This window comes from Salvelinus alpinus, chromosome 15 (genome assembly GCF_045679555.1).
Source record: "Salvelinus alpinus chromosome 15, SLU_Salpinus.1, whole genome shotgun sequence".
NCBI lineage: Eukaryota > Metazoa > Chordata > Actinopteri > Salmoniformes > Salmonidae > Salvelinus > Salvelinus alpinus.
Window position 1 is genome coordinate 10,404,821 of NC_092100.1, and position 13,660 is coordinate 10,418,480.

A 13,660-nucleotide genomic window follows, 5' to 3' on the forward strand; every position below is an offset into this window, starting at 1 on the left:
GGAAAAAAGTGAGATGACAGAATCAAATACTCACATCAATTCTGGAAAAGCATCCAATTAGAATATGTTAGTTGTTTCAGGTTATCTAATGCATTTCTGAGATCATGTGATTTGTTAGAAGGTAATTGAAAGGTGCGTTATCCAATAATAAATGGGGTGTGTATGTATTTCTTGAATATTTGAGCTTCCATGTTAGCTGGCTTGATAAGATACAGTATACATCCAGTGAGGTTAACCCAGACTTGAGGTTTAGGGTTAGAAGTCACAGCTGCAGAACAGAGGTCAAATGTAATATAAATATCCCTTGTCAACAAGGGTCAAAAGATCCAATTGTTTAATGAGGTCTAGGGTCAGGTGAATATTACTGTATGTTAAAATCCCAACTAAAGAGTACATTAGTAAGAAAGACGGGTGTGCTCTGGACCTCTCTATGCTGAACTGTTGAGTTCTACTGAGAGTAGTAGGATGCAAAGTCCTCGTTTAACAATTTCACAATAGAATGTCAAGAATGTAATAGAAAACTCATCAAGGCATAATTGACGACAAGTCAAAACATGTTTGACATGCATTTGGGACTTTCAGACAGCACTTGTAGAACCTTGAATCAAATTAATTGTGTCCCCTATTGTTTCTACGATGTCCAGAACATTAAAATAATTCATGACGAATCGTTGAGTTATGTAGTAAGTAGCCAGATAATGTTACGTTAAAAGAATTGATGACGAATCGTTGAGTCATGTAGTAAGTAGCCAGATAATGTTACGTTAAAAGAATTGATGACGAATCGTTGAGTCATATAGTAAGTAGCCAGAAAATGTTACTGCGTACATTGGTCCCCTCTTTTTCAACCCTAGTCCTCTCTCCTCTATGGCTTTTGTTAAGAAGCCTCTAGTTACATGATGACGTGTGGGCTGCTGGCTGGTATGGAAATGCCAAAGCAACATTGAGCTTTAGCTTGGGTTCCAATGGCCATCAAAGTGGAGAGGAGATTGGAAAGGAGGGAGGGAGGGAGGATACAGTTCACATCAGGCTGGAAGAACCTCTGTGTCCAGGCCTGCAGAGTGAAAAGACAACAATCCAGCATGTCCAATAATGGGAGAGTGAAGCTTGTAGCCTGGTGCTTCTGGCTACACCGAGGCAAGGTACTGAAGTGGCCGGCTACACAGCTTTAGTGGATAATGGGAGATAAGGGAATGGAGGGTAAGGGAATGTTACAGGGGCAGATAAACAGGGGAGGTAACTAGCGAGCGTTGATTATTTAAATAACACTAGCGCGAGAGGAGAATCCACCACCTGGCCCTCCCTTACCCGTATTATTGTGGCCGATGGCCGGGGGAGATGACGGGGCACAACAGCTGAGGACAGCCGAGCGACAGGCAGGTGCGGCCCACTGTAAACCAACCCCCGTGTAGGAGGAGAGTAGACCAAGCCGGGCATGTGGCACTTTGGATTTAGAATGGTTACTAACTGCATATACGAATAAATTAGCTAAATTTAGAGGTGCCTGGCAGGAAAGGAATGGGGGGGCCAGGCCTCGGGCTCTGGACATGGGAATATGTCACTTTAGGCCAGAGAATGTATGGCCAGTGTAGGGCAACCACCATATAACCAAATAAAAACAATAACAGCATGACACGATGACAGACAATTTCCCCTAATAATCGCATTAGAAAGGGGGAAATGTCGGCCTATAGTAAAGGATGGGAGAGTCTTGTCCTTCTCTTCAAGATGGGCTGACAAACAGACTACTGAGAGAAATGTGACTGTACTGTAAATAACCCATAAGGAGACTGAGTTTAAGGGGAACTCCCCTTGAGGATATTTTCAGGACAATATCAGACTTACCCAGGAACACTCTGCCATTTCTTCTTCTGGAGATGGCGCCTCCTGCGGAACCTGTGGCTTTCTGTGGGAAACAAGTTAACAGGTAGAAAGGTTATTAACGGAGCAAAATATGTCGTATAAAGCTATATATACAGTGGGGAGAACAAGTATTTGATACACTGCCGATTTTGCAGGTTTTCCTACTTACAAAGCATGTAGAGGTCTGTAATTTTTATCATAGGTACACTTAAACTGTGAGAGACGGAATCTAAAACAAAAATCCTGAATATCACATTGTATGATTTTTAAGTAATTAATTAGCATTTTATTGCATGACATAAGTATTTGATCACCTACCAACCAGTAAGAATTCCGGCTCTCACAGACCTGTTAGTTTTTCTTTAAGACGCCCTCCTGTTCTCCACTCATTACCTGTATTAACTGCACCTGTTTGAACTTGTTACCTGTATAAAAGACACCTGTCCACACACTCAATCAAACAGACTCCAACCTCTCCACAATGGCCAAGACCAGAGAGCTGTGTAAGGACATCAGGGATAAAATTGTAGACCTGCACAAGGCTGGGATGTGCTACAAGACAATAGGCAAGCAGCTTGGTGAGAAGGCAACAACTGTTGGCGCAATTATTAGAAAATGGAAGAAGTTCAAGATGACGGTCAATCACCCTCGGTCTGGGGCTCCATGCAAGATCTCACCTCGTGGGGCATCAATGATCATGAGGAAGGTGAGGGATCAGCCCAGAACTACATGGCAGGACCTGGTCAATGACATGAAGAGAGCTGGGACCACAGTCTCAAAGAAAACCATTAGTAACACACTACGCCGTCATGGATTAAAATCCTGCAGCGCACATAAGGTCCCCCTGCTCAAGCCAGCGCATGTCCAGGCCCGTCTGAAGTTTGCCAATGACCATCTGGATGATCCAGAGGAGGAATGGGAGAAGGTCATGTGGTCTGATGAGACAAAAATAGAGCTTTTTGGTCTAAACTCCACTCGCCGTGTTTGGAGGAAGAAGAAGGATGAGTACAACCCCAAGAACACCATCCCAACCGTGAAGCACGGAGGTGGAAACATCATTCTTTGGGGATGCTTTTCTGCAAAGGGGACAGGACGACTGCACCGTATTGAGGGGAGGATGGATGGGGCCATGTATCGTGAGATCTTGGCCAACAACCTCCTTCCCTCAGTAAGAGCATTGAAGATGGGTCGTGGCTGGGTCTTCCAGCATGACAACGACCTGAAACACACAACCATGGTAACTAAGGAGTGGCTCCGTAAGAAGCATCTCAAGGTCCTGGAGTGGCCTAGCCAGTCTCCAGACCTGAACCCAATAGAACATTTTTGGAGGGAGCTGAAAGTCCGTATTGCCCAGCGACAGCCCCGAAACGTGAAGGATCTGGAGAAGGTCTGTATGGAGGAGTAGGCCAAAATCCCTGCTGCAGTGCGTGCAAACCTGGTCAAGAACTACAGGAAATGTATGATCTCTGTAATTGCAAACAAAAGTTTCTGTACTAAATATTAAGTTCTGCTTTTCTGATGTATCAAATACTTATGTCATGCAATAAAATGCTAATTAATTACTTAAAAATCATACAATGTGATTTTCAGGATTTTTGTTTTAGATTCCGTCTCTCACAGTTGAAGTGTACCTATGATAAAAATGACAGACCTCTACATGCTTTGTAAGTAGGAAAACCTGCAAAATCGGCAGTGTATCAAATACTTGTTCTCCCCACTGTATATCAAGCAAATATATCTCTTAAAAATGGCCTATTCTCAAAGACAGCGGTAGCAAGCCATGAAACTACTATAGTTTTCTAAAATACAAAATGGTTACCTACAGTGGGGAGAACAAGTATTTGATACACTGCCGATTTTGCAGGTTTTCCTACTTACAAAGCATGTAGAGGTCTGTAATTTTTATCATAGGTACACTTCAACTGTGAGAGACGGAATCTAAAACAAAAATCCCGAAAATCACATTGTATGATTTTTAAGTAATTAATTAGCATTTTATTGCATGACATAAGTATTTGATACATCAGAAAAGCAGAACTTAATATTTGGTACTGAATCCTTTGTTTGCAATTACAGAGATCATACGTTTCCTGTAGTTCTTGACCAGGTTTGCACACACTGCAGCAGGGATTTTGGCCCACTCCTCCATACAGACCTTCTCCAGATCCTTCAGGTTTCGGGGCTGTCGCTGGGCAATACGGACTTTCAGCTCCCTCCAAAGATTTTCTATTGGGTTCAGGTCTGGAGACTGGCTAGGCCACTCCAGGACCTTGAGATACTTCTTACGGAGCCACTCCTTAGTTGCCCTGGCTGTGTGTTTCGGGTCGTTGTCATGCTGGAAGACCCAGCCACGACCCATCATCAATGCTCTTACTGAGGGAAGGAGGTTGTTGGCTAAGATCTCGCAATACATGGCCCCATCCATCCTCCCCTCAATACGGTGCAGTCGTCCTGTCCCCTTTGCAGAAAAGCATCCCCAAAGAATGATGTTTCCACCTCCATGCTTCACGGTTGGGATGGTGTTCTTGGGGTTGTACTCATCCTTCTTCTTCCTCCAAACACGGCAGGTGGAGTTTAGACCAAAAAGCTCTATTTTTGAATCATCAGACCACATGACCTTCTCCCATTCCTCCTCTGGATCATCCAGATGGTCATTGGCAAACTTCAGACGGGCCTGGACATGCGCCTGCTTGAGCAGGGGGACCTTGTGTGCGCTGCAGGATTTTAATCCATGACGGCGTAGTGTGTTACTAATGGTTTTCTTTGAGACTGTGGTCCCAGCTCTCTTCAGGTCATTGACCAGGTCCTGCCGTGTAGTTCTGGGCTGATCCCTCACCTTCCTCATGATCATTGATGCCCCACGAGGTGAGATCTTGCATGGAGCCCCAGACCGAGGGTGATTGACCATCATCTTGAACTTCTTCTATTTTCTTCTATTTTCTAATAATTGCGCCAACAGTTGTTGCCTTCTCACCAAGCTGCTTGCCTATTGTCCTGTAGCCCATCCCAGCCTTGTGCAGGTCTACAATTTTAGCCTTGATGTCCTTACACAGCTCTCTGGTCTTGGCCATTGTGGAGAGGTTGGAGTCTGTTTGATTGAGTGTGTGGACAGGTGTCTTTTATACAGGTAACGAGTTCAAACAGGTGCAGTTAATACAGGTAATGAGTGGAGAACAGGAGGGCTTCTTAAAGAAAAACTACCAGGTCTGTGAGAGCCGGAATTCTTACTGGTTGGTAGGTGATCAAATACTTATGTCATGCAATAAAATGCAAATGAATTACTTAAAAATCATACAATGTGATTTTCTGGATTTTTGTTTTAGATTCCGTCTCTCACAGTTGAAGTGTACCTATGATAAAAATTACAGACCTCTACATGCTTTGTAAGTAGGAAAACCTGCAAAATCGGCAGTGTATCAAATACTTGTTCTCCCCACTGTATATACTACTAAAACAGTTTTGGTATATTTACAGTCATTTTTTCCCCAACACTAATACAACAGCCTAGTTAGTGCTGGCTGACAAAACGTCAAATATAACAGTATATGAATAAATACCGGAACCATGTCCTTAATACACTCCATAGAGTAGAGTCAGTAGACTGTGAATATGTCAAATTGCTAGCTAGGGTTACAAGACCATTCACTGTGAACTGACTGGATCCATCTGATCCAAATCGAGTTCAGACCGACTCCCATCAACACATCGAACAGACACGAAGAATGAACTCTGGGACTAACTAGCATCATGGGAAAACAACAGAAACAGGAGCCGGTGGAATGAGGACAGCTGTTTCTGGACAGATCCAGGCATGAAAATAGATGCACTTATCTGGGGGTCAATTTTGACCGAACGGAAACGGTGGCAGCTAAGGTTGTTTTAATTTTAATTTTAAACTGAACATGCAGTTTCCTTACTCGATTGTAAACAGAACAGAAAACAGCATTCTGATCTGGATTGTTATGTTGCTGGGAGACGTAGGGAAGATCTACTTGGCTAGATCCATTTGTCAGGGCAAGTGAGTGATATTTTATATTTATATTTTATTTTACCCTTATTTTACCAGGTAAGTTGACTGAGAACACATTCTCATTTACAGCAACGACCTGTGGAATAATAGGAGAAGAGGGATGAGTGAGCCAATTGGAAGCTGAGGATGATTAGGTGGCCATGACGGTATGATAAGTGATAATATATAAATAATAAACAGGTTGCTACCTATTTTGAAGCTTTTGTGTCAGGATGTGATGTAAATCTATCTGTAGTATTACAATAATATGATTTGAATAACGCATCCTAGAGTGCAGGCTTGAGGTCTTCCTATTCCCAACCCAACTGTGCAATTCTAACTTATTACTACGGTATAGGCCTATGCAAAGTGCAGATGACTCAAAGATTATTCACTGAAATCCCTGTATGCTGTGCACATGACGAATAAACATTTGATTTGATGATCCATCACTGACTAAATTTAAATTTCACCATAAATGTTGTGGTTACAGTGCCATACCACCAAACAAATGGTTGAACCAAAACAAATCTGAAGTTAGGGAACTTCCAAATGAATTAGTGAACAGAAACCATTAGTTAAAGGGAAATTTAAAAAATGTTCTACTTTGTATTCATGCTCTCCAGCACTACTGCAAAATCAACATACAGTGCCTTCGGAAAGTATTCAGACCACTTGACTTTTCCACATTTTGTTACGTTGCAGTCTTATTCTAAAATAGATTAAATAAATAAAAATTCCTCAGCAACCTACACACAATACCCCATAATGACAAAACAAAAACAAATGTAGACATTTTTGCAAATGTATTAAAAAAATAAAATACAGAAATACCTTATTTAAATATGAATTCAGACCCTTTGCTATGAGACTTGAAATTGAGCTCAGGTGCATCCTGTTTCCCTTGATCATCCTTGAGATGTCTCTACAACTTGATTGAAGTCCACCTGTGGTAAATTCAATTGTTTGGACATGATTTGGAAATGCATAGTGTCTATATAAGGTCCCACAGGTGGCAGAGCATGTCAGAGCAAAAACCAAGCAATGAGGTTGAAGGAATTGTCCGTAGAGCTCCGAGACAGGATTGTGTCAAGGCACAGATATGGGGAAGGGTATCAAATTTTTGGGGGGCATTATCGAAGGTCCCCAAGAACACAGTGGCCTCCATCATTCTTAAATGGATGAAGTTTATAACCACCAAGACTCTTCCTAGAGCTGGACGCCCGGCCAAACTGAGCAATCGAGGGAGAAGGGCCTTGGTCAGGGAGGTGACAAAGTACCCAATGGTCACTCTGACAGAGCTTCAGAGTTCCTCTGTGGAGATGGGAGAACCTTCTCTGCAGCACTCCACCAATCAGGCCTTTATGGTAGTGGCCAGACAGAAGACACTCCTCAGTAAAAGGCACATGACAGCCCGCACGGAGTTTGCCAAAAGGAACCTAAAGGACTGTCGGACCATGACAAACAAGATTGAACTCTGGCCTGAATGCCAAGTGTCATGTCTGGAGGAAACCTGGCACCATCCCTATGGTGAAGCATGGTGGTGGCAGCATCATGCTGTGGGGATGTTTTCCAGCGGCAGGGACTGGGGGACTAATCAGGATCGGGGCAAAGTTGAACGGAGCAATGTAAAGAGAGATCCTTGATGAAAACCTGCTCCAGAGCGCTCAGGACCTCCAACTGGGACGAAGGTTCACCTTCCAACAGGACAACAACCCTAAGCACACAGCCAAGACAACGTAGGAGTGGCTTCGGGACAAGTCTCTGAATGTCCTTGAATGGCCCAGCCAGAGCCCGGACCTGAAACCGATCGAACATCTCTGAGAGACCTGAAAAAGCTGTGCAGCAACGCTCCCCATCTAACCTGACAGAGCTTGAGAGGATCTGCAGAGAATGGGACGAACTCCCCAAATACAGGTGCGCCAAAACTTGTAGCGTCGTACCCAAGAAGACTTGATGCTGTAATTGTTGCCCATGGTGCTTCAACAAAGTACTGAGTAAAGGGTCTGAATACTTATGTAAATGTGATATTTCATTATTATTTTTTATTGTGAGACGCAGAGTAGGTGAAGGGATGATCTCTGCATGTGTGGTTCCCACTGTGAAGCATGGAGGAGGAGGTGTGATGTGTGGGGGTGTTTTGCTGGTGACACTGTTGGTGATTTATGTAGAATTCAAGGCACACTTAACCAGCATGGCTACCACAGCATTCTGCAGCGATACGCCATCCCATCTGGTTTGCACTTAGTGGGACTATCATTTGTTTTTCCAACAGGACAATGACCCAAAACACACCTCCAGGCTGTGTAAGGGCTATTTGTCCAAGAAGGAGAGTGATGGAGTGCTGCATCAGATGACCTGGCCTCCACAATCACCCGACCTCAACCCAACTGAGATGGTTTGGGATGAGTTGGACTGAGAGTGAAGGAAAAGCAGCCAACAAATGCTCAGCATATGTGGGATCTCCTTCAAGACTGTATTCCTCATGAAGCATTCCTCATGAAGCTGGTTGAGAGAATGCCAAGAGTGTGCAAAGCTGTCATCAAGGCAAAAAAGAATCTCAAATGTAAAATATATTTTGGTTTGTTTAACACTTTTTTGGTTACTACATATGTGTTATTTCATAGTTTTAATGTCTTCACTACTATCCTACAATGTAGAAAATAGTAAAATCAAAGAAAAACACTTCAATGAGTAGATGTGACCAATTTTTTGACTGGTACTGTATTTGTAATTTTTGTATATTAGTATTTTGTAAATTATGTGTATGCAGTGCTCCCTTGTGAAAGAAACCTTAGTCTCAATGGGATAAAATAACCTGGTGTGCATAAATAATAAAGAAATACAATTATCTTCTGTGCATAATGTGATTTTAACCAACTATGAGCAGGCATTGCTTGGTAAAGTACCAGAAAATATCAATAGCGTTTCCGGATTATGTCATCTGAAAAACTTTTTGTCTCCAAAACATAGAAATGCACAGTTCTCACAAGTTGATGTTGATGTGGTGCTAGAAATGATGAATATGAAGTTGAAACAAGCCAGCCTCTTATCAGCTCAAAATATATTTTCCTTCAATGTTTTGTGCCAAAATTGAACACACAAAGTCTAATGTACTTGCAACTAATAACAATATATCACTGATTCGATAAAACTAACAATCAGGGAAAAGAGGGGAAAATCGTTCACACAAACAGAACAAATAAACATGGCACAACAATATTATTACCGTCTCATTCTAGGTCCAAGCTCCAGAGCTTTTGTGACAGGGCCTTCTCCAGGGTTGCACCAAAGCTCTGGAACTCCCTCCCTCCAACCATCTCTGACTGAGTCCAAAGCTATGGAACTCCCTCCCTCCAGCCATCTGTGACTGAGTCCAAAGGTCTGGAACTCCCTCCCTCCAGCCATCTGTGACTGAGTCCAAAGCTCTGGAACTCCCTCCAGTCATCTGTGACTGAGTCCAAAGGTCTGGAACTCCCTCCCTCCAGCACACTGTGACTGAGTTCAAAGGTCTGGAACTCCCTCCCTCCAGCCACCTGTGACTGAGTCCAAAGCTCTGAAACTACCTCCCTCCAGCCACCTGTGACTGAGTCCAAAGCTCTGAAACTCCCTCCTTCCAGGTGATGGACCGAGTCCATCACCATCTTTAAGTCCCTCCAAAAGCCCCAGCTCTTCACCATTGCCTAGCCTTAAAGGGATACTTTGGGATTTTGGCAATGGAGTCAGATGAACACGTAGATACCAGTTTTATGTCTCGGTGTCCAGTATGAAGGAAGTTAGAGCTCATTTTGCGAGCCAATGCTAACTACCGTTAGCACAGTGACTGAAAGCAGATACCCATAGACTTTAAGCCATTGCAATAACGCTAGTTAGAAATTGCACTAGCGCTAGTTAGCAACTTCCTTCAAACTGCACACAGAGACATACAAATGGTATGCACGAGTTCATCAGACTCCTGAAGTATCCCTTGAAGCCCGCCCCCCCCTCACACACTCTCTCCCACACACACAAAACCGCTTGCTCACTCATACACTGACACATCACAGTCCTTTCCATTCTTTAGCCCCTCCCTTTCGGGTTTTTTTCCCATGTTTTTGTTTCTTCCTGCTATTAATGTAGTGTTGTCTTGCTTTGGATCTCTGTGTTTTGTTTAGTTTCTACTATTGGGCTACCGAGTGGCGCAGCGGTCGAAGGCACTGCATCTCAGTGCAGGAGGCATCACTACAGACCTTGGTTTGAATCCAGGCTGTATCACATCTGGACGTGATTGAGTTCCATAGGGCGGCCCAGCGTCGTCCGGGTTTGGCAGTCATTGTAAATAAGAATTTGTTCTTAACTGACTTGCCTAGTTAAATAAAGGTTACATAAAAATAAAATAAAATACTATTGTAAAGCGACTTTGGGTTGAAAAGTGCTATGTAAGTCCCATGTAGTATTAAATAATATAATTTGTCAAATGTACGTACACTATGCACTGTCGGTGTGTAGACCAATATAGAAGCACATGGTATGACCCCTCACCTCTTTGACATGCCGTTTGAGGAGCATGTAAACACTCTGTCCGGTTTTACGGTAATGTCTCTCCACATGTTCTCTGCCAAAGCCCAGGAATGTGTTCATACACACATACAATCCTCCCTCAGACTCCTGTGAACAAAAACAACATGTGGTGAACAACATGCAAGGCACACACACACACACACACACACACACACACACACACACACACACACACACACACACACACACACACGAGGTAGCACATGTATAAGGAACAATGATGTGTATTTGTCATAACAAAGTCAAGTGAGGTGATTTAACAATCTGAACTTCAGATAAGCATCCCCCCACACACACGAAAATACCAATGTTTGGGTGAGTCTCTAATGGTAACTCACCAGATAGAACTCATGAATAAATGAGATACAGGGCAGTACATGGAAATTGAAATTTTCTCCGTTTTGACTGCATTCTATATTGAGTGCATTCTATATTATGATTGTTTTTCCCCAAGGTGTAAAGACGTTTGGGGTCAATAGAGGACTGCGCAAATGATGTCACAGTTTCCAGGATATTGGAATTTCAGTATTTTGGGATTTGTCAGCAGGGTTGTGCCAATAAAATGTCATTGCCAGTGACACACACACTTGTGGCAGGTGGATTCTATCATGTGATTTTCATGTAGGCTAAAGCAGACATGGTCTTGCATTTAGGACGTTATTTTCTGAAATATGTCTACAATATGGGTTCATGTTTGAAACAGTGTAACTCCAGTACGGCTTTTGTAGACTGCAAATAGTTTAACTGTAATTGCCTACCACCATTCAAACAGAAGCTGCCACAGAGTATCAAAGTAATTTCACGTGTTCGTGTAACTTATGCCTTGATCAACTGACACTCAACCACCTTCGAGGCACAGGCCTACAGGATCCTCTTTCCTACACTTAACGACGGAGGTTTAAAAAAAATATCACACAAATAACCCTCTATACTAACCAAAATCTGCAATTCGGAGTAGGCCAATAGGCCCTGATGAAACTTTGAAACGCTGAGTTACACACGATCTTCAACCGCGCTGGGATAAAAATAACCAACTTGTCAGTCTTCAGTCTGACATGATGAACTCCAGACAGCTGAGTCACTCACCTTTAAAATGGTTTCAGTTGAGCAATTATAGGTTATAAAATATGTTTTCTCATCAACAACAACAAAAAAACGTGTGAATAGTTGGTCCTAAAAGCCCAACACATGGTAACCTCAAACTCCAACAGTTTGTAATAGCGCGCGTGCGTTTCAGTTAATCGGTCTCGTGAAGTTGTTGCAGATGGCAAGTCAATCACATTGAAATAAAATACCGGACCCCCCAAAAAAAATCTAAGATATTATTTTCTCTAATACAAAAAAAACCCCGTTAGAAATAGCTCCCATATCAATATAACATTATTCTAGTGATTTTACATGTGGCTGGTGAGTCATGCTTTCAATACAACAACAAAAAACACACTGAAACAACTCAGCTTCAGTGTGTAGCCTGAAATGCAGAAATAGGGGACACAAAATAATGTAAAGCACCAAAACACAGTCCAACCCCACGTAGGTGTCATTAATTATATTGACAAAACAGTAGACAGGCGCACAGTGAACAAGTACAATTTCACAAAGGAAATACCATTCCACGGGATGTAAACAACATTTAATTATTTATTTTTTTCAAGCTCAAGAGAATGGTGGCAATGGAAGCCCCAGATCCTGCCACAAAACTGCGCAGCTATTCACGTGTGTTAGGGCATTTTACGGGATGAGTAAGGACAGCTTGGAACACACAAACACCCCATAATACGGGGAGACACTTACGGGAGAATCGTAGGAAAAGGCACATTCGCTCTTGAAAACCCTGTCTCCAGTTCTGGGAACTCTGATGGTGGGCATATAAGGGACAAGCAGCTCTCCTAAATCTGCAGCCATCTTCGCATTCCTGCTTCTCGCACCACAATGCTAAGGGAGTCACTAGAGAAGGCTGTCAGAGGAGAGATGATGCTATTTTTAAATCATTCGGTCTCGACATTCCTCCAGCGGCGAGGGATATGACGCTGGAAATATAACGGAGGGGGAAGTCATTTTTATTTTATGCGAAAGCTATCCTCTATAAACATGTAATCAATCATCTCTTTCCAATTGCGTATGTCTGTTGCTTAAGAATTATATCGCTGTATTTACCGTAGGCGCAGTCACGCACTGAACGGTTTGACTCAAACGAGGGGTCCTACACACTTGATTGATAAAACCACCCATACAAATGGCTACACCCCCTCACTGTTTTTCTGAGGACCATTCTCTGTTCAACTTAAAATGGAAATGCTAGATTAGGCTACAAATTGTTTTTTAAAGTGGTTTTGGGGGGAGGGGAGGGTGTGGTAGAAACTAGTAGGGATTTATTTGTTTTTTAAATTGTATTTTCTTAGTAGTACCGAATTAGGAAGACCATAGCTATGTTCGAATACTCATACTAACAGCACTAACCATACTATTTGTGGCGTGAATTGAGTATATAGTACGTTTATTGGTCATAGTATGGATATAGTTAGTATGCCAAAAGTTCCCGGATGTCGTACTAAATTCGCCAAAATATGAAGTATACACTCAGAGGACACTATTTCCATAATTTAGGCCCCATAATGCAATTCTCCATGAAATGGGCGTGGTTTCACATCGTTTTCTGATTTGAAGAAAATGGCGGAAAATATGCAGCCGAAGTACAACAACAGCAGATACAAATTCATTCCTTTAACTAATTATGACAAATATTAAGAACATGTTGATCAATGTAATCAAGTAATGACTTTTCAAATAAGTTACCTTACACGTTATGTTGGTTGACAATTTGTTAGCTACGCTGTCCTTACGAACCACATAGCATATCATTACAGCAGTATGTACCGGTATGTTATCTAGCTACCTAACGTAAATTGTCTACTTTATACATCAAACTTGCTAGTATATTAACTATAGGCTATCTAACTAACTACGCAACGTTTATTGACTTGATTATTGCCGTCATTCTTAGCTTAGCTAAATGGTACAGTTGTGTGCGTTGTGTGCGTTCTCAATGGACATTTGGGTGCTTTCTTAATTCGCTCTGGCGATCTACTCCAATTTCAGAGCACTCTCGTCTGAGTGTACCAGAGCGCAGAATAATTAATTTACAAGTGCGCAACACCCGTTGAATATGGCTGGTGTCAGTAAAGGTCGGCAAAAAAGCGTACTTACATTTGTGCCAGCAGCACAGTT

The 13,660-nt window shown here is 42.4% G+C and overlaps 1 protein-coding gene across 3 annotated transcripts in view; it reads right to left on the reverse strand.

The window, feature by feature from the left end:
* LOC139539472 (ubiquitin carboxyl-terminal hydrolase 13-like) overlaps nt 1–12,599 on the reverse strand; it is a 46,162-nt gene extending 33,563 nt beyond the window's left edge. For 2 of the 3 annotated variants that reach the window (XM_071342447.1, XM_071342446.1), the window contains exons 1-3: nt 12,227–12,599; nt 10,394–10,519; nt 1,846–1,906 (exon numbers count right to left, since the gene is read on the reverse strand). In XM_071342447.1, the coding sequence (XP_071198548.1) occupies nt 1,846–1,906; nt 10,394–10,519; nt 12,227–12,337 (298 nt within the window). In that variant the 5' untranslated portion in view covers nt 12,338–12,599. Of the gene's footprint in view, nt 1–1,845; nt 1,907–10,393; nt 10,520–12,226 lie in introns of those variants that run through there. The other variant, XM_071342448.1, reaches the window with a different exon arrangement.
* Between the last annotated feature and the right edge of the window lie 1,061 nt (nt 12,600–13,660).